The 23,378-nt window shown below is 37.5% G+C and overlaps 1 protein-coding gene across 1 annotated transcript; it reads left to right on the forward strand.

The window, feature by feature from the left end:
• The first annotated feature begins 447 nt into the window (after positions 1 to 447).
• LOC135781338 (cytochrome P450 2D15-like) lies at positions 448 to 22,102 on the forward strand. The gene is made up of 9 exons (XM_065291758.2): positions 448 to 646; positions 787 to 949; positions 2,382 to 2,534; positions 2,628 to 2,788; positions 3,008 to 3,181; positions 20,927 to 21,065; positions 21,152 to 21,339; positions 21,407 to 21,548; positions 21,645 to 22,102. Exons 1-9 carry the CDS (start codon positions 485 to 487, stop codon positions 21,833 to 21,835), a joined length of 1,473 nt encoding a protein of 490 aa, XP_065147830.1. The 5' UTR covers positions 448 to 484; the 3' UTR covers positions 21,836 to 22,102.
• The last annotated feature ends 1,276 nt before the right edge of the window (positions 22,103 to 23,378 follow it).

A 23,378-nucleotide genomic window follows, 5' to 3' on the forward strand; every position in this document is an offset into this window, starting at 1 on the left:
GGCATGGGTCACATCTGGCCCAGATGTCAGTGGAGTGACTGACATCTGGGCCTGATGTGGCCCATGCCATTTCTGAAATGTGGCCCATATCTGGCACGGTTATGGCTGACTTCTGGCAGCGCACTCAGGTTGAGTCATCGCTGTCATTCCACGCGGTATGTGAGCCAGATGAATGTGGGAGATGTGGGCCACATCTGGGCCAGATGTCAATTGCTATCTGGGTCTTATCTTTGGTGGTGTGTTTACACTTTGTGGGTCATTTCTGAAAAAAAATCTGAATCCGAATTCCAAAACTATCACGAGTGCTTGCTTATCAGACTGATTATTTTATTACGCCTGGTATATGGCCATATCTGAACACGCGCATTGTAAACACATGCAGCATAGAGCAGATTCAGTTTGTTTTAACAGGTGATTTAAGTTCACAAGCTCTTTACTGGTGTAAAACAAAGCTTACAGCAGTACATACAGTGTGTCAGTCAGCATGCTGGGTTCTTTGGTTGTTGCGTGGATATGCATATTCCTCTTATTCCTCTTCATTCGGATCCGAAAGCCCAAGAACTTTCCCCCTGGACCTCAACCTCTTCCAGTATTTGGAAATCTGCTTCATCTGGACATTGCCAATCCTTTGAAAGATTTTAAAAGAGTATCGTATCAGTTCTGTTCTCTATTTATAAAGATTTTTTTATATTTAATAAAAAAAACTGTGATTTACATAACTTGCAGAAAATTTTGGAATTATTTCTTGTCATTTTAAATCAAAATCTTTTTTGTGCATATTTTTAGTTTGCAGAACGCTATGGGAAGCTTTATGGCCTGTTTTGGGGATCAAAACCAGCAGTGGTTCTTAATGGTTTTGAGGTTATGAAGGAAGCTCTGCTTACTAAAGCTGTAGACTTTTCAGGACGGCCTCAGGAATTTATGATCAATCATATGACAGAGAATAAAGGTACGTAAAAGGAATTACAGCATCAATCGTTTACACTGACCGCAACATTGTTTTTGCCCCCATTTGTTATGAGTTGAACTCAAAATAATGGTCCATACTTAATAGGTTACACAGGAAGTAGTGTAGCAGAACAAATGCTTAGTGCTGCATTAACACTGTTATCACTACTGGTAATAAAGAAGAACGATTAACTAATCAGTAGGTAATAGCATATTAATCTTTGGGTTAAGTAGCAATTAGTAACTTATTACTTATTTAATAGTCATTATTAACTATTGCATGTTGAATAAATCCTGGTGAACAATACATATGCTATATGATCACATTTTGATCCTTTATGTTATCTATAAAAATTAAAAATTTGAAATGTAAGAATGAACCCCATCTTAATTATTTAATCATTATCACTTGCTTTTATTGTAAATAGTTAATCAATCCATGTTCGATTTAATTATGAACTGAACCGATGTGCTGTCACTTAAAGGAGAAGAAGCAGAAAAGAGATTTTGCTGCGATGCAAAGAAACAACCAAAGGCAGGCACATGAATTTATAGTTGCCATTTTGTGTTATGAATTAAGTTAAATAAGTAACGTTAGCCTATTTGAGTAAAATCTTATGTAAAATATGGCACTGACTACTCATAAATTAAATATTTAACTATTTAAGTATTTTTTAAAGAATTTATTTAAAATATATACATTATGATGAGTCGTATATTCTACATGCATGCAGTTAGGTCCGATCTACTGTTTGTGTTGTCACTCGCTTCAGGTTGCATAAGGTTACTTTATACCTGTGCAATAATCATGCTGTCTAATCATCTTGATACCCACACTGTAAAGTGGATGGATTATCTCGGCAAAGGAGAAGTGCTCACTAACACAGATTTAGTCCGATTTGTGAACAATTTTTTGAGTAAAATTTATTTTGTGTACATAGAAAAAGTCTTAGATCTTTGAATTCAGCTCATGAAAAATGGGGTCAAAAACAAAAGTGAATATGCATCTTAGCAAATATTAAGAACATTAAAGGGATAGTTCACCCAAAAAATAATCTCTCATCATTAACTCACCCTTATGTTGTTCTAGACCTGTATGACCTTTAATTTCTGATGAACACAAAATAAGATTTTCTTTTGTAAGTTGACAGTTCCCACTGAATTCCATAGGATTTGTTTTTCCTACTATGGAAGTCAATGGTTTACACCAGCTTATCAAAATGTCTTCTTTTTTGTTCTTTAGAAAAAAAATTCATACAGGTCTAAATGAGATCAGGAAAAAAGATTTTTCATTTTTTGGTGAACTTTTCCTTTAATGTTCTTAATATTTGCTAAGAAGCATAAAATAAATGTAATTCTAATTGATTGGTGTTGGAAGTCAATAGTTTTAAAATTCACTTGAGCTCAAAACTTACCTCACAATTTCGATAAAGGTGTTATTTTTGCCGACTATGGCCCTGGTTGGAAGGAACATCGACGTTTTGCTCTCATGACCCTGAGAAACTTTGGTTTGGGGAAGCAAACAATGGAAGAGAGGATTCTGGGAGAGATCTCACATATTGTTGCTTGTTTGGAAGAAAATGCTGGTATTTGTTTTAATACAAAAAATTATTTTAATGATTTCATATCTTTTATTGGCACTTGCTGACAAATGTTTTCAAAATTGTAACATTGTACAGGAAGAACGGTGAGTCCTCAGACCTGGTTCCACAATGCTGCATCAAATGTTATCAGTTTGGTTCTGTTTGGATCGCGCTTTGACTACAGTGATGAATTTCTTACACGCTATGTTCAACTCAGTACAGCTATTTCAAAGATCCTCAATGGACCATGGAACATGGTGAGAGAGATACTGGATCCCAAAAAACATCTGCTTTCAAAAACAGTGTTTACATAAACCATAATTGCTAAATTAATAGAAATAAAAATGTGTACATGGGAAATGATGCCAAAGATTATTTGAGAAGTTGCTATTGTTGTCATATAGCATAATTCAATGAAAGCATCTGTTAAATGAAGAAATATATATGAGAATGTCAAATATTTCCATTTTAAACAGATATACGACACAGTTCCTGCATTGAGATGCATTCCTCTACCATTTAGAAAAGGTTTTAAAGTCATTGAGGAGATAAAAAATATGACTTTGACTTTGATCAACGAGCACAAGAAGACCAGAGTCCCAGGAGAGCCGAGAGACTTCATTGACTGCTATCTGGATGAGCTTGAAAAGGTTTGAGATTGTGTTTTATATGCATGACTCAAACAAATTAAACCTCATTGATAAAACTTCTTATTACACGGCTCTCTGGAATGCTTGATTCTGATTGGTCAGTTGAGACATTTGCAGGTTCGTTCTTTTCGAATAATAACCGCTCCAAAATAATAACGCATAGCCGGTACTCCTTTTACGAGTAAGATCGCTCCGCGCCAATAAAGATCAATAAAGATTACTGTCTGTTTGGCGCCATCTTGTGACAAACACTGGACAACCACGACAAGACACAGAGAGCTTACTGAGACTGAACTTGACAAAATAGAGCATGACAGCTACGAAGCCAACACACAAAAAAATACAGAATGGGCATTAAAACTTCTCAAAGACTGGCTAAAAGAGAAAAAAATGGAGACAGACAAGTATGAAGCAGAGGATCTTAATAAGGTATTACGATCATTTTATGCATCTGTGCAAAGTTTCGCGGAAGGATAAAAATGTTAATTTAAAACAAATATGCCAATAAAATGTTTCAAATTCATATTCATGTCCAGTTTTTTTTCTTATGTGACAAGTAGCCGTGTAATAAGCGGGATAATGTAGAGTCAGCCGGTAGTTATCGGGAAATAAGCCCCTTCAGTGTGATACAAGACCCTCCGCTTCGCGACTGCGGTCAAGCCAGCCGCCACTCCGAAAAAGACGGTCAAACTAGCCCCCCGTTTTTTTTCTTCTGTGTGCAGATAAATGAGACATTACGGTAAACGCACGAGAGGAATGATTTCAAAATAAAAGTTTCTCACTTAATCTGCTGATATTTCTGTTGAATTATGTGTCTCTTTTAAGTCATTGCTAGGGTATTATGGGTGGTTGCTAGGCTGTTTCTCTTGCATTCTGTGTGGTTGCTAGGGTTCTATAAATGGTTGCTAGGCTGTTTTTGTTGCATTATGTGTCTGTTTTAAGTCATTGCTAGGGTATTACGGGTGGTTGCTAGGCTGTTTCTCTTGCATTCTGTGTGGTTGCTAGGGTTCTATAAATGGTTGCTAGGCTGTTTTTGTTGCATTATGTGTCTGTTTTAAGTAATTGCTAGGGTATTATGGGTGGTTGCTAGGCTGTTTCTCTTGCATTCTGTGTGGTTGCTAGGGTTCTATAAGTGGTTGCTAGGGTGTTTCTGTTGCATTCTGTTTGGTTGCTAGGCTGTTTCTGTTGCATTCTGTGTCTGTTTTAAGTCATTGCTAGGGTGTTATGGGTGGTTGCTAGGCGGTCTCTCTTGCATTCTGTGTGGTTGTTAGGCTGTTGCTAAGGTTCTTTAAGTTGTTGCTAGGGTATTATGGGTGGTTGCTAGGTTGCTTCTCTTGCATTCTGTGTGGTTGCTAGGTTGTTATTGTTGCATTCTGGTTGATGCTGTGCTATTGTTAGGGCTTTTTAAGTGGTTGCTAGGGTATAGCTTTGGTTTTCTATGCGATTGCTAGACTGTTGCTAGGGTATTATGGGTGGTTGCTAGGCTGTTTCTATTGCATTCTGTGTGGTTGCTAGGGTTCTATAAGTGGTTGCTAGGCTGTTTCTGTTGCATTATGTGTCTGTTTTAAGTCATTGCCAGGGTATTATGGGTGGTTGCTAGGCGGTTTCTCTTGCATTCTATGTGGTTGCTAGGGTTCTATAAGTGGTTGCTAGGCTGTTTCTGTAGCATTCTGTTTGGTTGCTAGGCTTTTTCTGTTGCATTCTGTGTCTGTTTTAAGTCATTGCTAGGGTATTATGGGTGGTTGCTAGGCGGTCTCTCTTGCATTCTGTGTGGTTGCTAGGCTGTTGCTAGGGTTCTTTAAATTGTTGCTAGGGTATTATGGGTGGTTGCTAGGTTGTTTCTCTTGCATTCTGTGTGGTTGCTAGGCTGTTACTAGGGTTTTATGCGTGGTTGCTAGGTTGTTTTTGTTGCATTCTGGTTGATGCTGTGCTATTGTTAGGGCTTTTTAAGTGGTTGCTAGGGTATAGCTTTGGTTTTCTATATGATTGCTAGACTGTTGCTAGGGTATATGGGTGGTTGCTAGTCTGTTTTTGTTGCATTCTGTGTCTGTTTAAGTCGTTGCTAGGGTATTATTGGTGGCTGCTAGGCTGTTTCTATTGCATTCTGTGTCTGTTAAAAGTCATTGCTAGGGTATTATGGGTGGTTGCAGGGCTTTATCTGTTGCATTTTGCATGGTTGCTAGGCTGTTTCTATTGCATTCTGGGTCTGTTTTAATTCATTGCTAGGGTATTATGGGTGGTTGCTAGGCTATTCTGTTGCATTATGTGTCTGTTTAAGCCGTTGCTAGGGTATTATGGGTGGTTGCTATGATGTTTCTGTTACATTCTGTGTCTGTTTTAAATCATTGCTAGGCTATTTCTATTGCATTCTAAGTCGTTGCTAGGGTATTGTGGGTGGTTGCTAGGCTGTTTCTATTGCATTCTGTGTCAGTTTAAAGTCATTGCTAGGGTATTATAGGTGGTTGCTAGGCTGTTTCTATTGCATTCTGTGTCTGTTTTAAATCGTAGCTAGGGATTTATGGGTGGTTGCTAGGCTGTTTCTGTTGCATTCTGTGTCTCTTTTAAATCATTGCTAGGGTATTGTGGTTGTTTGCTAGGCTATTTCTATTGCATTATGTGTGGTTGCTAGGCTGTTACTAAGGTTTTTTTAAATGGTTTTCTCTGTGATTGCTAGACTGTTGTTAGGCTATATGGGTGGTTGCTAGGCTGCTGTTCTGGCATTCTTTCTGGTTTCTAGGTTGTTGTCGTGGAATTCTGGTTGGTTGCTATGCTATTGCTCTTGTTTTCTGGGTGATTGCTAGACTGTTGATAGGGTTTTATTGGTTATTGCTAGGCTGTTGTTGAGATATTATGGTGGATTACTATAAAGTTGCTAGCATATTAAGGGTGGTTGTTAGGCTGTTGCTGTGACATTCTATGTGATTGCTGGGCTGTTGCTAGGCTACGGTATTTAAATTGGTTGCTAGGATATTATGTTTTCTTGGTGATTGCGACGTTGAGGCTGTGTCTTTCTAAATGATTGATAGGCCTTTGCTAGGGTATTTTAGGTGGTTTATTAAATTGCTAGGCTGTTCAGGGTAGTTAACACAGAACTGTTATGCATATAATAGAGAGTCAGTGAGTGAATGATTGGTAGTTGATACAGCATTATGGGTGGCTGTTAGTGTTACTAGATGCTGGGTTGTTCAGGGGATTGACAGAGCATTGCTATATAGTTGATAGGGTATTTAAATGAGAAGGCTCTAAAATATCCAACACATGCTGTATTATTTTTATATATTTAGTTAGATGTTAAAGGAACTACATGTTTCCAAAGAATCATTCCATCTCTGAATGATGGTACACCATCTCAGGTTGTCACTCATGCAGTATCAACACAGTCTGATATGCTGTTTTTAAAATAGACACCTCTAAGATGTCCTATACACTCTGTATTTTCTGTACATTCAGTTAGATATTAAAAGAAAACTACCTGTTTCCACAGAATCATTCTACTTCTGAATGATAGTACACCATCTCAGGTTGTCACCCCTGCAGTATCATCACAGTCTGATATGCTGTTTTTAAAATAGAGAGTTCGAAAATGTCCTATACATTCAGTTAGACGTTTAAGGGAAACCACCTGTTTGCGCAGAATAATTTCACCTCAGAGTGACAGTATCCTACCTCAAGGTGTCACAGACAACATATCAGACCAATCTGATATGGAGTTTGTAAAATATAGCTCTCCAACATAACCTAAATACATATTTATTTCTATAAGATCAAATACATGTTTATTTCTATAAGATCAAATACATGTGCAAAGGAAACTACCTGTTGGCACAGAATGATTTTACTTCAGAGTGACAGTGTACCACCCCAAGGTGTCACTCACAACATATCAGGCCAATCTGATATGGAGTTTGTAAAATACAGCTCTCTGAAATAACCTAAATACATGTTTATTTCTATTAAATCAAATAGATGTTTAAAGGAAACTATCTGTTTGCACAAAATAATTTCACTTCAGAGTGACAGTATACCACCTCAATATGTCACTCACACCGTATCAGGCCAATCTGATATGGAGTTTGTAAAATATAGCTCTCCAAAATAACCCAAATACACATTTATTTTTATAAGATCAAATAGATGTTTGAAGGAAACTACCTGTTTGCACAGAATAATTTCACTTCAGAGTGACAGTATACCACCTCATTGTGTCACTCACACTGTATCAGGCCAATCTGATATAGAGTTTGTAAAATACAGCTCTCCAAAATAGCATAAATACTTGATTGTTTCTATAAGATAAAAGAGGTGCTTAAAGGAAACTACCTGTTTGCACAGAATTATTTTACCTCAGAGTGACAGTATACCACCTCAATGTGTCACTTACATTGTATCAGGCCAATCTGATATAGAGTTTGTAAAATATAGCTCTCCAAAAAACCCAAATACACGTTTATTTTTATAAGATCAAATAGATGTTTAAAGGAAACTATCTGTTTGCACAAAATAATTTCACTTCAGAGTGACAGTATACCACCTCAATATGTCACTAACACCGTATCAGGCCAATCTGATATGGAGTTTGTAAAATATAGCTCTCCAAAATAACCCAAATACACATTAATTTTTATAAGATCAAATAGATGTTTAACTCTTTCCCCGCCATTGACGAGATATCTCGTCAATTAAGAGAAAACGCTTCCCCGCCAATGACGAGATTTTCCGTCTTTCCGCAATACCGCTATTATCCACCAGGTGGTGCCCTTCCGCAACTTTTTAAAACCGGAAGTATTGCCCTATGGCAAGCTGCTGCATGTCCGTGTCTGTTTTAAAGATCGCTCTGAATATGATCTCTATGAAAAGTCCGTCATAAAAATGGAATTATCTCTGCTTTTTGCTCAAAATATGGTGTTTTTGCAAAAACCTACCCATATTCAAAAGCTGATTGCAAAAGAACCACTAAAGGTAGGATGAAACGTTTTTTTTTGTTTGAAAGCAGAGGGTCTGTTCTTTCATTTGGTATATTGTATGTTTATATATTTAAAGAAGAACATTTTCTGGAAGGCATTAAACTTTGGTGAAAATCATGAAAAACGCTGGCGCTGGCTGGCAACTTTTTTTAAAAATGCTGGCGGTGAAAGAGTTAAAGGAAACTACCTGTTTGCACAGAATAATTTCACTTCAGAGTGACAGTATACCACCTCATTGTGTCACTCACACTGTATCAGGCCAATCTGATATAGAGTTTGTAAAATACAGCTCTCCAAAATAGCATAAATACTTGATTGTTTCTATAAGATAAAAGAGGTGCTTAAAGGAAACTACCTGTTTGCACAGAATTATTTTACCTCAGAGTGACAGTATACCACCTCAATGTGTCACTTACATTGTATCAGGCCAATCTGATATAGAGTTTGTAAAGTATAGCTCTCCAAAATAACCCAAATACACATTTATTTTTATAAGATCAAATAGATGTTTAAAGGAAACTACCTGTTTGCACAGAATAATTTCACTTCAGAGTGACAGTATACCACCTCAATATGTCACTCACACTGTATCAGGCCAATCTGATATAGAGTTTGTAAAATATAGCTCTCCAAAATAACCCAAATACACATTTATTTTTATAAGATCAAATAGATGTTTAAAGGAAACTACCTGTTTGCACAAAATAATTTCACTTCAGAGTGACAGTATACCACCTCAATATGTCACTCACACTGTATCAGGCCAATCTGATATAGAGTTTGTAAAATATAGCTCTCCAAAATAACCCAAATACACATTTATTTTTATAAGATCAAATAGATGTTTAAAGGAAACTACCTGTTTGCACAGAATAATTTCACTTCAGAGTGACAGTATACCACCTCATCGTGTCACTCACACTGTATCAGGCCAATCTGATATAGAGTTTGTAAAATACAGCTCTCCAAAATAGCATAAATACTTGATTGTTTCTATAAGATAAAAGAGGTGCTTAAAGGAAACTACCTGTTTGCACAGAATTATTTTACCTCAGAGTGACAGTATACCATCTGAGGGTGTCACTTACATTGTATAAGGGCAATCTGAAATAGAGTTTGTAAAATATAGCTTCCAAAATACCCAAATACACGTTTATTTTTATGAGATCAAATAGATGTTTAAAGGAAACTACCTGTTTGCACAAAATAATTTCACTTCAGAGTGACAGTACACCACCTCAATGTGTCACTCACACTGTATCAGGCCAATCTGATATAGAGTTTGTAAAATACAGCTCTCCAAAATAGCATAAATACACATTTATTTTTATAAGATCAAATAGATGTTTAAATGAAACTACCTGTTTGCACAGAATAATTTCACTTCAGAGGGACAGTATCCCATCTCAGGGTATCAGTCACAACATATCAGGACAATCTGATATAGAGTTTTTAAAATACAGCTCTCCAAAATATCATAAATACTTGATTATTTCTATAAGATCAAATAGGTGCTTAAAGGAAACTACCTGTTTGCACAGAATGATTTTACCTCAGAGTGACAGTATACCATCTGAGGGTGTCACTTACACCGTATCAGGCCAAGCTGATATGCACTTTGTAAAATATAGCTCTCCAAAATAATCTAAATACACGTTTATTTCTATAAGATCAAATAGGTGCTTAAAGGAAACTACCTGTTTGCACAGAATGATTTTACCTCAGAGTGACAGTATACCATCTGAGGGTGTCACTCACACCGTATCAGGCCAATCTCATATGGAGTTTGTAAAATACAGTTCTCCAAAATATCATAAATACTTGATTGTTTCTATAAGATCAAATAGGTGCCTAATGGAAACTACCTGTTTGCACAGAATGATTTTACCTCAGAGTGACAGTATACCACCTTAATGTGTCACTCACACCGTATCAGGCCAATCTGATATGGAGTTTGTAAAATACAGCTCTCCAAAATAACCTAAATACACGTTTATTTCTATAAGATCAAATACCTGTTTAATGGAAACTACCTGTTTGCACAAAATAATTTCACTTCAGAGTGACAGTATACCACCTTAATGTGTCACTCACACCGTATCAGGCCAATGCGATATGGGGTTTGTAAAATACAGCTCTCCAAAATATCATAAATACTTGATTGTTTCTATAAGATCAAATAGGTGCCTAATGGAAACTACCTGTTTGCACAGAATGATTTTACCTCAGAGTGACAGTATACCATCTGAGGGTGTCACTTACACTGTATCAGGCCAATCTGATATAGAGTTTGTAAAATATAGCTCTCCAAAATAACCTAAATACATGTTTATTTCTATGAGATCATATAGGTGCTTAAAGGAAACTACCTGTTTGCACAGAATAATTTCACTTCAGAGGGACAGTATCCCATCTCAGGGTATCAGTCACAACATATCAGGACAAACTGATATAGAGTTTGTAAAATACAGCTCTCCAAAATATCATAAATACTTGATTATTTCTATAAGATCAAATAGGTGCTTAAAGGAAACTACCTGTTTGCACAGAATGGTTTTACCTCAGAGTGACAGTATACCATCTGAGGGTGTCACCTACACCGTATCAGGCCAATCTGATATGCACTTTATAAAATATAGCTCTCCAAAATAACCTAAATACACGTTTATTTCTATAAGATCAAATACCTGTTTAAAGGAAACTACCAGTTTGCATAAAATAATTTCACTTCAGAGTGACAGTATACCACCTCAATGTGTCACTCACACTGTATCAGGCCAATCTGATATAAAGTTTGTAAAATACAGCTCTCCAAAATATCCTAAATACATGTTTATTTCTATGAGATCAAATAGGTGCTTATAGGAAATACCTGTTTGCACAGAATAATTTCACTTCAGAGGGACAGTATCCAATCTCAGGGTATCAGTCACAACATATCAGGACAATCTGATATAGATTTTGTAAAATACAGCTCTCCAAATAACCTAAAAACATGTTTATTTCTATAAGATCAGATAGGTGCTTAAAGAAAACTACCTGTTTGCACAGAATGATTTTACCTCAGAGTGACAGTATACCATCTGAGGGTGTCACTTACACCGTATCAGGCCAATCTGATATGGAGTTTGTAAAATATAGCTCTCCAAAATAGCATAATATTCAATTATTTCTATAAGATCAAATAGATGCTTAAAGGAAACTACCTGTTTGCACATAATAATTTCACTTTAGAGTGACAGTATATCACCTCAAGGTGTCACTCACACAATATCAAGACAATCTGATATGGAGTTAGTAAAATACAGCTCTCCAAAATAACCTAAATACATGTTTATTTCTATAAGATCAAATAGATTTTTAAAGGAAACTACCTGTTTGCAGAGAATAATTTCACTTCAGAATGACAGTATACCACCTCAAGGTGTCACTCACACAATATCAAGTCAATCTGATGCAGAGTTTTTAAAATAAAATGTGTATTTAAATTATTTTGAACAGCTGTATTTTACAAACTCCATATCAGATTGTCCTGATATGTTGTGAGTGATACCCTGAGATGGGATACTGTCCCTCTGAAGTGAAATTATTCTGTGCAAACAGGTAGTTTTCTTTAAGCATCTATTTAATCTTATAGAAATAATTAAAAATTATGCTATTTTGGAGAGCTGTAATTTACAAACTCCATATCAGATTGGCCTGATATGTTGTGAGTAACACCTTGAGGTGGTATACTGTCACTCTGAAGTGAAATCATTCTGTGCAAACAGGTAGTTTCCTTTAAGCACCTATTTTATCTATAGAAACAATCAAGTATTTATGATATTTTGGAGAGCTGTAATTTATAAACTCCATATAAGATTGGCCTGATATTTTGTGAGTGACACCTTGAGGTGGTATACTGTCACTCTGAAGTGAAATTATTCTGTGCAAACAGGTAGTTTCCTTTAAACAGGCATTTGATCTTTTAAAAATAAACATGTATTTAGGTTATTTCGGAGAGCTATATTTTACAAACTCCATATCAGATTGGCCTGATACGGTGTAAGTGACAACCTCAGATGGTATACTGTCACTCTGGGGTAAAATCATTCTGTGCAAACAGGTAGTTTCCTTTAAGCACCTATTTGATCTTTTAAAAATAAACATGTATTTAGGTTATTTTGGAGAGCTGTATCTTACAAACTCCATATCAGATTGGCCTGATACGGTGTGAGTGACACATTAAGGTGGTATACTGTCACTCTGAAGTGAAATTATTTTGTGCAAACAGGTAGTTTCCTTTAAACAGGTATTTGTTCTTATAGAAATAAACATGTATTTAGGTTATTTTGGAGAGCTATAATTTACAAACTCCATATCAGATTGGCCTGATACAGTGTAAGTGACACCTTCAGATGGTTTACTGTCACTCTGAGGTAAAATCATTCTGTGCAAACAAGTAGTTTCCTTTAAACAGGTATTTGTTTTTATAGAAATAAACATGTATTTAGGTTATTTTGGAGAGCTATATTTTACAAACTCCATATCAGATTGGCCTGATACAGTGTAAGTGACACCTTCAGATGGTTTACTGTCACTCTGAGGTAAAATCATTCTGTGCAAACAGGTAGTTTCCATTAAGCACCTATTTGATCTTATAGAAACAATCAAGTATTTATGATATTTTGGAGAGCTGTATTTTACAAACTCCATATCAGATTGACTTGATATTGTGTGAGTTACACATTGAGGTGGTATACTGTCACTCTGAAGTGAAATTATTCTGTGCAAACAGGTAGTTTCCTTTAAACAGGCATTTGTTCTAATAGAAATAAACATGTATTTAGGTTGTTTTGGAGAGCTATATTTTACAAACTCCATATCAGATTGGCCTGATATGGTGTAAGTGACACCCTCAGATGGTATACTGTCACTCTGGGGTAAAATCATTCTGTGCAAACAGGTAGTTTCCTTTAAGCACCTATTTGATCTTATAAAAATAAACGTGTATTTGGGTTATTTTGGAGAACTGTATTTTACAAACTCCATATCAGATTGGCCTGATACAATGTGAGTGACACATTGAGGTGGTATACTGTCACTCTGAGGTAAAATCATTCTGTGCAAACAGGTAGTTTCCTTTAAGCACCTATTTTATCTTATAGAAACAATCAAGTATTTATGATATTTTGGAGAGCTGTAATTTATAAACTCCATATCAGATTGGCCTGATATTTTGTGAGTGACACCTTGAGGTGGTATACTGTCACTCTGAGGTGAAATTATTCTGTGCAAACAGGTAGTTTCCTTTAAACAGGTATTTGTTCTTATAGAAATAAACATGTATTTAGGTTATTTTGGAGAGCTGTATTTTACAAACTCCATATCAGATTGGCCTGATATTTTGTGAGTGACACCTTGAGGTGGTATACTGTCACTCTGAAGTGAAATTATTCTGTGCAAACAGGTAGTTTCCTTTAAACAGGCATTTGTTCTTATAGAAATAAACATGTATTTAGGTTATTTTGGAGAGCTATATTTTACAAACTCCTTATCAGATTGGCCTGATACGGTGTGAGTGACACATTGAGTTGGTATACTGTCACTCTGAAGTGAAATTATTTTGTGCAAACAGGTAGTTTACTTTAAACATCTATTTGATTTTATAGAAATAAACATGTATTTAGGTTATTTTGGAGAGCTATATTTTACAAACTCCATATCAGATTGGCCTGATACGGTGTAAGTGACACCCTCAGATGGTATACTGTCACTCTGGGGTAAAATCATTCTGTGCAAACAGGTAGTTTCCTTTAAGCACCTATTTGATCTTATAAAAATAAACGTGTATTTGGGTTATTTTGGAGAACTGTATTTTACAAACTCCATATCAGATTGGCCTGATATGTTGTGAGTGACACATTGAGGTGGTATACTGTCACTCTGAGGTAAAATCATTCTGTGCAAACAGGTAGTTTCCTTTAAGCACCTTTTTTATCTTATAGAAACAATCAAGTATTTATGATATTTTGGAGAGCTGTAATTTATAAACTCCATATCAGATTGGCCTGATATTTTGTGAGTGACACCTTGAGGTGGTATACTGTCACTCTGAAGTGAAATTATTCTGTGCAAACAGGTAGTTTCCTTTAAACAGGTATTTGTTCTTATAGAAATAAACATGTATTTAGGTTATTTTGGAGAGCTGTATTTTACAAACTCCATATCAGATTGGCCTGATACGGTGTGAGTGACACATTGAGTTGGTATACTGTCACTCTGAAGTGAAATTATTTTGTGCAAACAGGTAGTTTCCTTTAAACATCTATTTGATTTTATAGAAATAAACATGTATTTAGGTTATTTTGGAGAGCTATATTTTACAAACTCCATATCAGATTGGCCTGATACGGTGTAAGTGACACCCTCCGATGGTATACTGTCACTCTGGGGTAAAATCATTCTGTGCAAACAGGTAGTTTCCTTTAAGCACCTATTTGATCTTATAAAAATAAACGTGTATTTGGGTTATTTTGGAGAGCTATATTTTACAAACTCCATATCAGATTGGCCTGATACGGTGTAAGTGACACCCTCCGATGGTATACTGTCACTCTGAGGTAAAATCATTCTGTGCAAACAGGTAGTTTCCTTTAAGCACCTATTTGATCTTATAAAAATAAACGTGTATTTGGGTTATTTTGGAGAGCTATATTTTACAAAGTGCATATCAGATTGGCCTGATACGGTGTAAGTGACACCCTCAGATGGTATACTGTCACTCTGGGGTAAAATCATTCTGTGCAAACAGGTAGTTTCCTTTAAGCACCTATTTGATCTTATAAAAATAAACGTGTATTTGGGTTATTTTGGAGAGCTATATTTTACAAACTCCATATCAGATTGGCCTGATACGGTGTAAGTGACACCCTCCGATGGTATACTGTCACTCTGAGGTAAAATCATTCTGTGCAAACAGGTAGTTTCCTTTAAGCACCTATTTGATCTTATAAAAATAAACGTGTATTTGGGTTATTTTGGAGAGCTATATTTTACAAAGTGCATATCAGATTGGCCTGATACGGTGTAAGTGACACCCTCAGATGGTATACTGTCACTCTGGGGTAAAATCATTCTGTGCAAACAGGTAGTTTCCTTTAAGCACCTATTTGATCTTATAAAAATAAACGTGTATTTGGGTTATTTTGGAGAGCTATATTTTACAAACTCCATATCAGATTGGCCTGATACGCTGTAAGTGACATCCTCGGATGGTATACTGTCACTCTGAGGTAAAATCATTCTGTGCAAACAGGTAGTTTTCTTTGAATATCTAACTAAATGTATAGAAAATACAGAGTGTATAGGACATCTTAGAGGTCTCTATTTTAAAAACAGCATATCAGACTGTGATGATACTGCATGAGTGACAACCTGAGATGGTGTACCATCTTTCAGAGATGGAATGATTCTTTGGAAACAGGTAGTTCCTTTAACATCTAACTAAATATATAAAAATACAGCATGTGTTGGATATTTTAGAACCTTCTCATTTAAATACCCTATCAACTATATAGCAATGCTCTGTCAATCCCCTGAAAAACCCAGCAACTAGTAACACTAACAGCCACCCATAATGCTGTAGCAACTACCTATCATTCACTCACTGACTCTCTATTATACGCATAACAGTTCTGTGTTAACTACCCTGAACAGCCTAGCAATTTTATAAACCACCTAAAATACCCTAGCAAAGGTCAACTTCGCAATCACCAAGAAAATATAACAATATCCTAGCAACCAATTTAAATACCGTAGCCTAGCAACAGCCCAGCAATCACATAGAATGTCACAGCAACAGCCTAACAACCACCCTTAATATGCTAGCAACTTCATAGTCATCCACCATAATATCTCAACAACAGCCTAGCAATAACCAATAAAACCCTATCAACAGTCTAGCAATTACCCAGAAAACAAGAGCAATAGCATAGCAACCAACCAGAATTCCACAACAACAACTTAGCAACCACACATAACCCCAGAGCAACAGCCTAGCAACCGCCATAATTCCCTAGCAACCACAAAGAATGCCAGAACAACAACCTAGCAACCACCCATATAGCTTAGCAACAGTCTAGCAATCACAGAGAAAACCAAAGCTATACCATAGCTAACATTTAAAAAACCTTAGTAACAGCGTAGCAACCACACATAATGCAATAGAAATAGCCTAGCAACCACCCATAATACCCTAGCAATAAATTAAAACAGACCCAGAATGCAACAAAAACAGCCTAGCAACCACCCATAAATCCCTAGCTACGATTTAAAACAGACACAGAATACAATAGAAACAACCTAGCAACCACCCACAATACCCTAGCAATGACTTAGAATGCAATAGAAATAGCCTAGCAACCACCCACAATACCCTAGCAATGATTTAAAACAGACACAGAATGCAACAGAAACATCATAGCAACCACCTATTATACCCTAGCAACGACTTAAACAGACACATAATGCAACAGAAATAGCCTATCAACCACCCATAATACCCTAGCAATGAATTAAAACAGACCCAGAATGCAATAGAAACAGCCTAGCAACCACACAGAATGCAAGAGAAACAGCCTAGCAACCACCCATAATACCCTAGCAATGACTTTTAACAGACACAGAATGCAATAGAAACAGCCTAGCAGCCACCAATAATACCCTAGCAACGACTTAAACAGACACAGAATGCAAAAGAAAAAGACTAGCAACCACCCATATACCCTAGCAACAGTCTAGCAATCACATAGAAAACCAGAGCTATACCCTAGTAACCACTTAAAAAGCCCTAGCAATAGCATAGCAAGCAACCAGAATGCAACAAAAACAACCCAGCAACCACGCATAAAACCCTAGCAACAGCCTAGCAACCACACAGAATGCAAGAGAAACAACCTAGAAACCACCCATAATACCCTAGCAATGACTTAAAACAGACACAGAATGCAACAGAAACAGCCTAGCAACCAAACAGAATGCAACAGAAACAGCCTAGCATCCACCCATATACCCTAGCAACAGTCTAGCAATCACATAGAAAACCAAAGATATACCCTAGCAACCACTTTAAAAGCCCTAGCAATAGCATAGCAAGCAACCAGAATGCAACAAAAACAACCTAGCAACCACGCATAAAACCCTAGTAACAGCCTAGCAACCACACAGAATGCAAGATAAACAGCCTAGCAGCCACCAATAATACCCTAGCAACGATTTAAACAGACACAGAATGCAAGAGAAACAGACTAGCAACCACCCATATACCCTAGCAACAGTCTAGCAATTGCATACAAAACCAGAGCTATACCCTAGTAACCACTTAAAAAGCCCTAGCAATAGCATAGCAAGCAACCAGAATGCAACAAAAACAACCCAGCAACCACGCATAAAACCCTAGCAACAGCCTAGCAACCACACAGAATGCAAGAGAAACAACCTAGAAACCACCCATAATACCCTAGCAATGACTTAAAACAGACACAGAATGCAACAGAAACAGCCTAGCAACCAAACAGAATGCAACAGAAACAGCCTAGCATCCACCCATATACCCTAGCAACAGTCTAGCAATCACATAGAAAACCAAAGATATACCCTAGCAACCACTTTAAAAGCCCTAGCAATAGCATAGCAAGCAACCAGAATGCAACAAAAACAACCTAGCAACCACGCATAAAACCCTAGTAACAGCCTAGCAACCACACAGAATGCAAGATAAACAGCCTAGCAGCCACCAATAATACCCTAGCAACGATTTAAACAGACACAGAATGCAAGAGAAACAGACTAGCAACCACCCATATACCCTAGCAACAGTCTAGCAATTGCATACAAAACCAAAGCTATACCCTAGCAACCACTTAAAAAGCCCTAGCAATACCATAGCAAGTAACCAGAATGCAACAAAAACAACCTAGCAACAACGCATACAACCCTAGTATCAGCCTAGCAACCACACAGAATGCAAGAGAGACCGCCTCGCAAGCACTCATAATACCCTAGCAATGACTTTAAACAGACACAGAATGCAACAGAATCAGCCTAGCAACCAAACAGAATGCAACAGAAACAGCCTAGCATCCAAACAGAATGCAACAGAAACAGCCTAGCAACCACTTATAGAACCCTAGCAACCACACAGAATGCAAGAGAAACAGCCTAGCAACCACCCATAATACCCTAGCAATTACTTAAAACAGACACATAATGCAACAGAAACAGCCTAGCAACCATTTATAGAACCCTAGCAACCACACAGAATGCAAGAGAAACAGCCTGGCAACCACCCATAATACCCTAACAATTACTTAAAGGAACACGCCCATATTTTGGGAATTTAGCTTATTCACCGTATCCCCCAGAGTTAGATAAGTCCATACATACCTTTCTCATATCCGTGCGTGCTGTAACTCTGTCTGACGCAGCCCCCGCTAGCTTAGCTTAGCACAAAGACTGGAAGTGAATGGCTTCAGCTAGCAAACTGCTCCCAATAAGTGACAAAATAAAAATCGAAACATTTCCTATTTATGTGTTGTGATTTGTATAGTCACATTGTGTACAAATAACAAGGTCATATGAGACAGAGCCATCTTTCAAAAGTAAACATACTGGGAACTATATTCTCAGAAGGTGAAGCTCTGCTACTTAGGCGGAGTGATTTGCTTGCAGCACCCAAGAAGCCCCCTGGTGATGAGCAGAGAGTTCGATCAAATCAAGTAGCAGTGCTTTGCCTTCTGAGAATATAGTTCATGTTATTTTGTCACTTATTGGGAGCAGTATGCTAGCTGAAGCCATTCACTTCCAGTCTTTGTGCTAAGCTAAGCTAGCGGGGGGTGCGTAAGACAGAGTTACAGCATGCACGGAGATGAGAAAGGTATGTATGGACTTATCTAACTCTGGGGGATACGGTGAATAAGCTAAATTCCCAAAATGTGGGCGTGTTCCTTTAAAACAGACACATAATGCAACATAAACAGCCAAACAACCAAACATAATGCAACAGAAACAGCCTAGCAACCACTTATAGAACCCTAGCAACCACACAGAATGCAAGAGAAACAGCCTAGCAACCACCCATAATACCCTAGCAATTACTTAAAACAGACACATAATGCAACATAAACAGCCTAACAACCAAACAGAATGCAACAGAAACAGCCTAGCAACCACTTATAGAACCCTAGCAACCACACAGAATGCAAGAGAAACAGCCTAGCAACCACCCATAATACCCTATCAATTAGGGCTGTCACTTTTTATTCGATATTCGAATATGCATTCGAACATGACGTGAAATATCCGTATTCGAACTATAAATAAACCATCCGTTTTTTTAAATGCCATGTGTAGCGCATTTTTTACAGTAACACCTCGTAATAGGAAGGAGGCTGAGAGTGAGACCGACGACTGCAACTGTGCGCAAGAGAGGGAATCAAATGGGACTAAAATGAACCTCATGTGCATGTCAAGATAGAATTATAGTTTGTATATAAAATGACATATTGTTTATAGTGTTAAATATTATAGCAGAATACCTTGTGTTAATACGTTCGCATTATGAAATTAGCATGTATGAAGATAATTTCATCATTTTTACAACGCAATGTAAACTTTATATTAAACAACAACAGCATTTGTCTTGTAAACGGATTTTAAATGATCATGTGCTGACTGTCGCGCGTCACATAGACGACAGAGTCAAGTGAGATCTGATTAACTCATCTATAAGTTTAATTTCATCTCAAGTATCAAAGGGTTTGTGCTCTCTATAATTTAAAACGGGCAAGCAAACAGCACGCGCAGGGTTAATGTACTTGTGAATGATGGCTCACAAACGCGCGGGATAGGCTTTGTATAAGTGTGCTTGTTGTCAATGACAGTTCTGGTCACAAACACGCTCAAGCGTGGGATATGTGTGCTTGTCAATGATGGGCATTAAATCCGCGAAATTCCGCGGAGTTTTCTGCCGAAATCTGTGGGCGCGAATTCCGTTTGCGTCTGCATATACTCCTGCTCCTATTTAAGTTGTCACGTTATTGTTTGTAACTGTTCTGAATCATTTTTTTTTTATATAAGTTTGTTATTCATAAGTTGATAACCTGCTGTTTCAAACATTAACGTTAAGTAAAAAGTAATCCAGACAACCCTGTGTATGACTGTCACTGTTAATAATTTTGTGATTGAATCTCCATTACGGTGGGTTTTTGATGCGCGTGGGGGGCGGCGCCTAGATATTCGAATATATTCGGATACATTGCATGATATTCGAAATCCGTTCGAATTAGATTTTTCTCAAAAGTGACAGCCCTACTATCAATTACTTAAAACAGACACATAATGCAACATAAACAGCCTAACAACCAAACAGAATGCAACAGAAACAGCCTAGCAACCACTTATAGAACCCTAGCAACCACACAGAATGCAAGAGAAACAGCCTAGCAACCAACCATAATACCCTAGCAATGCCTTATAACAGACACATAATGCAACAGAAATATCAGCAGATTTAGTGAGAAACTTTTATTTTGAAATCATTCCTCTCGTGCATTTACCGTAATGTCTCATTTATGTGCACACAGAAAAAAAACGGGGGGCTAGTTTGACCGTCTTTTTCGGAGTGGCGGCTGGCTTGACTGCAGTGCTTCGCGTCGGGTCCTGATCACACTGTCGGGGCTTATTTCCCGATAACTACCGGCTGCCTCTACATTATCCCTTACTTAATATCTTATGCTTCTAGAGAGGGAATGATGGCTCCACCTTTGATGAATCCCGGCTCATCATGTACATTGTGGATTTGCACTTTGCAGGGACTGATACAACGTCCAACACCCTCCTCACTGCATTTCTCTACCTCATGAATCACCCCGGAGTTCAGGGTTTGTATTTTACAAACACATTGAGTTTGAATCATTGTGCTCTAATTATTAAGCTTAAACACACCTCATCACTGTTTTTTCTCCAGCGAGATGTCAGCAAGAGATTGATGAAGTTCTGGAAGGTAAAGATCAGGCATCGTATGAAGACAGACACAATATGCCGTACACACAGGCTGTGATTCATGAAGTTCAGCGTGTGGCACACACCGTACCACTGAGTGTATTTCACTGCACCACCAAAGACACAGAGCTGATGGGTTACAACATCCCAAAGGTGAGGAAACCTCAAAATAATCCAGAGCTTTTCATATTTAATTATTACTAATCATTTTCTCTTTTAGGGAACTCTTGTTATTCCTAATCTTACTTCTGTACTGAATGAAGAAGGTCAGTGGAAGTTTCCTCATGAGTTTAATCCAGCCAACTTTCTGAATGATGAGGGCCAGTTTGAGAAACCTGAAGCCTTTATGCCATTTTCTATCGGTAACTCTTCAGAAATATATAGGATAATAATTTTTTTCATTGTTTACCTTGTTTCATTCTGTTTTGTCATCAGTATTTACAGTATGTTGTTTACAGGACCCCGTGTGTGTCTCGGTGAGGGTCTTGCTCGTATGGAGCTCTTCCTGATCATCGTCACTCTGCTGCGTCGATTCCAGTTTGTGTGGCCTGAAGATGCCGGGGAACCAGATTACACCCCTGTGTTTGGAGTTACACAAACACCTAAACCCTACAGAATGCACATCAAATTCAGACAACCGTGCAAATAATACTAATCATGATGTATTATATGACTGGTCACATATATTAAGGTTAACAAAAATGATTAAATTTTTTTAAATTAAATTTCTATATCCTGACTAAGAATAAGACAGTTCAGCCTCTTTGTTAAGATCTGTTTGACGGACCGTTACTTAAATTCTTATACAGAAGCATAATAAGACTGAAGTTTACATTTGAATAATTTTTTCATGTGATAATCGATGTGGGTGCAATTGCGTCAGGTGGAAGCTCTACAAATTGCTTAAACTCCATATTAAAAGCTGAGGAAAAAAGGGGGAAATTGGAATTGATAGAAATTGTTTATGACAATGTAAGATAATAATTAACGGTTAAAACCGTAATGCTCTAACCGGTTAACATCAGCGATGAAGAAAATACAAGCTGCAAATTACTTAGCAGCTAACTTTATGTGTCTGAAACTGCCGAATGTAGCATCTATGTACATTTATATCTTTGGTCCGAGCTGTTCACTGCTGGTGCAATTGAGTAGATAAAAAATGGTGTAGGCGTGTAGCCTACCGTTTCATTACATTTAAAGCGTAACTAAACCCCTGGTCAGAGCCTGATTCCACCCACTGGGAATATTTGAAACATGCAAGAAAAGTGGGCAGATAGAGGGGATGAACTAAGCCCGTATCAAGTGTGTGGTGAGATCGTAACAACGGCGTGGTGAGCTTGAAACTGCTTACGTCACAAGGTATTTGTTGGACCCAACATCCAATAGGAAAATTCAACTGCAGTAGCCACCATTCAACCTGAAGAGGGCAGCACTCAGACGTTTTTACACCATATATTGTAGTATTGAAACCATAGACTGTAAAAAAAGATGGACGTAGTGTCCGTGATGTCACCCATAGGTTTGTGAAGATCGTTTTTGAAGCTTAAAGTAGGCGTTGCCTGCTGTCGCCATCTTGGCCACGCGTCATCGCACATCACTCGCGGATAACCGAAAATGGGTAAAGAGGCGGGACATGGGTGAAGCTGAGGTGTCTAGTTGCTGAAACCACGCCTGCCTAGCTCGATTCTAGTGACCGCAGTGGCTGTTCACCCCTCACTCAAGTGGCCACACCCTTAATTATGCAGAACTTTAAAGCTTAATATAATTTAAACGGAGGAGTTACAAAAACATTTACCCCCCTCACAGTTGTCATGAAGGGCAAACTTAGCTTTAGACCAAAAACGCTTTTTGCACCAGGCTGTAAACATATTATTTTCTACTGTAAAGTTGGCCGTTTTTTACATGGAGTTATATGGGAATTGACTCTAGCAGCCAGTCGATGAATTGCAGTTTAAGTCACTTCCGTATTGGCTTCATCAGAGAGATCGGAAGGCTGCCCCTCAGTTGAAACACTTTATATCCAAATCTCAAAAACTGACAAAAATCAATGAACAGCACTAATAAAGCCCCATTCTTACAGATCATTAACTAAAAAAAGTTGAAAAAAAGGTTAAGTTTCTCTTTAAGCTATTTTAAAGCATAAACAAATTACTGTCACAGAAAAAAACCTTTACATATGCTATTATGATGCT

This window comes from Paramisgurnus dabryanus, chromosome 23 (genome assembly GCF_030506205.2).
Source record: "Paramisgurnus dabryanus chromosome 23, PD_genome_1.1, whole genome shotgun sequence".
Classification (NCBI taxonomy): domain Eukaryota; kingdom Metazoa; phylum Chordata; class Actinopteri; order Cypriniformes; family Cobitidae; genus Paramisgurnus; species Paramisgurnus dabryanus.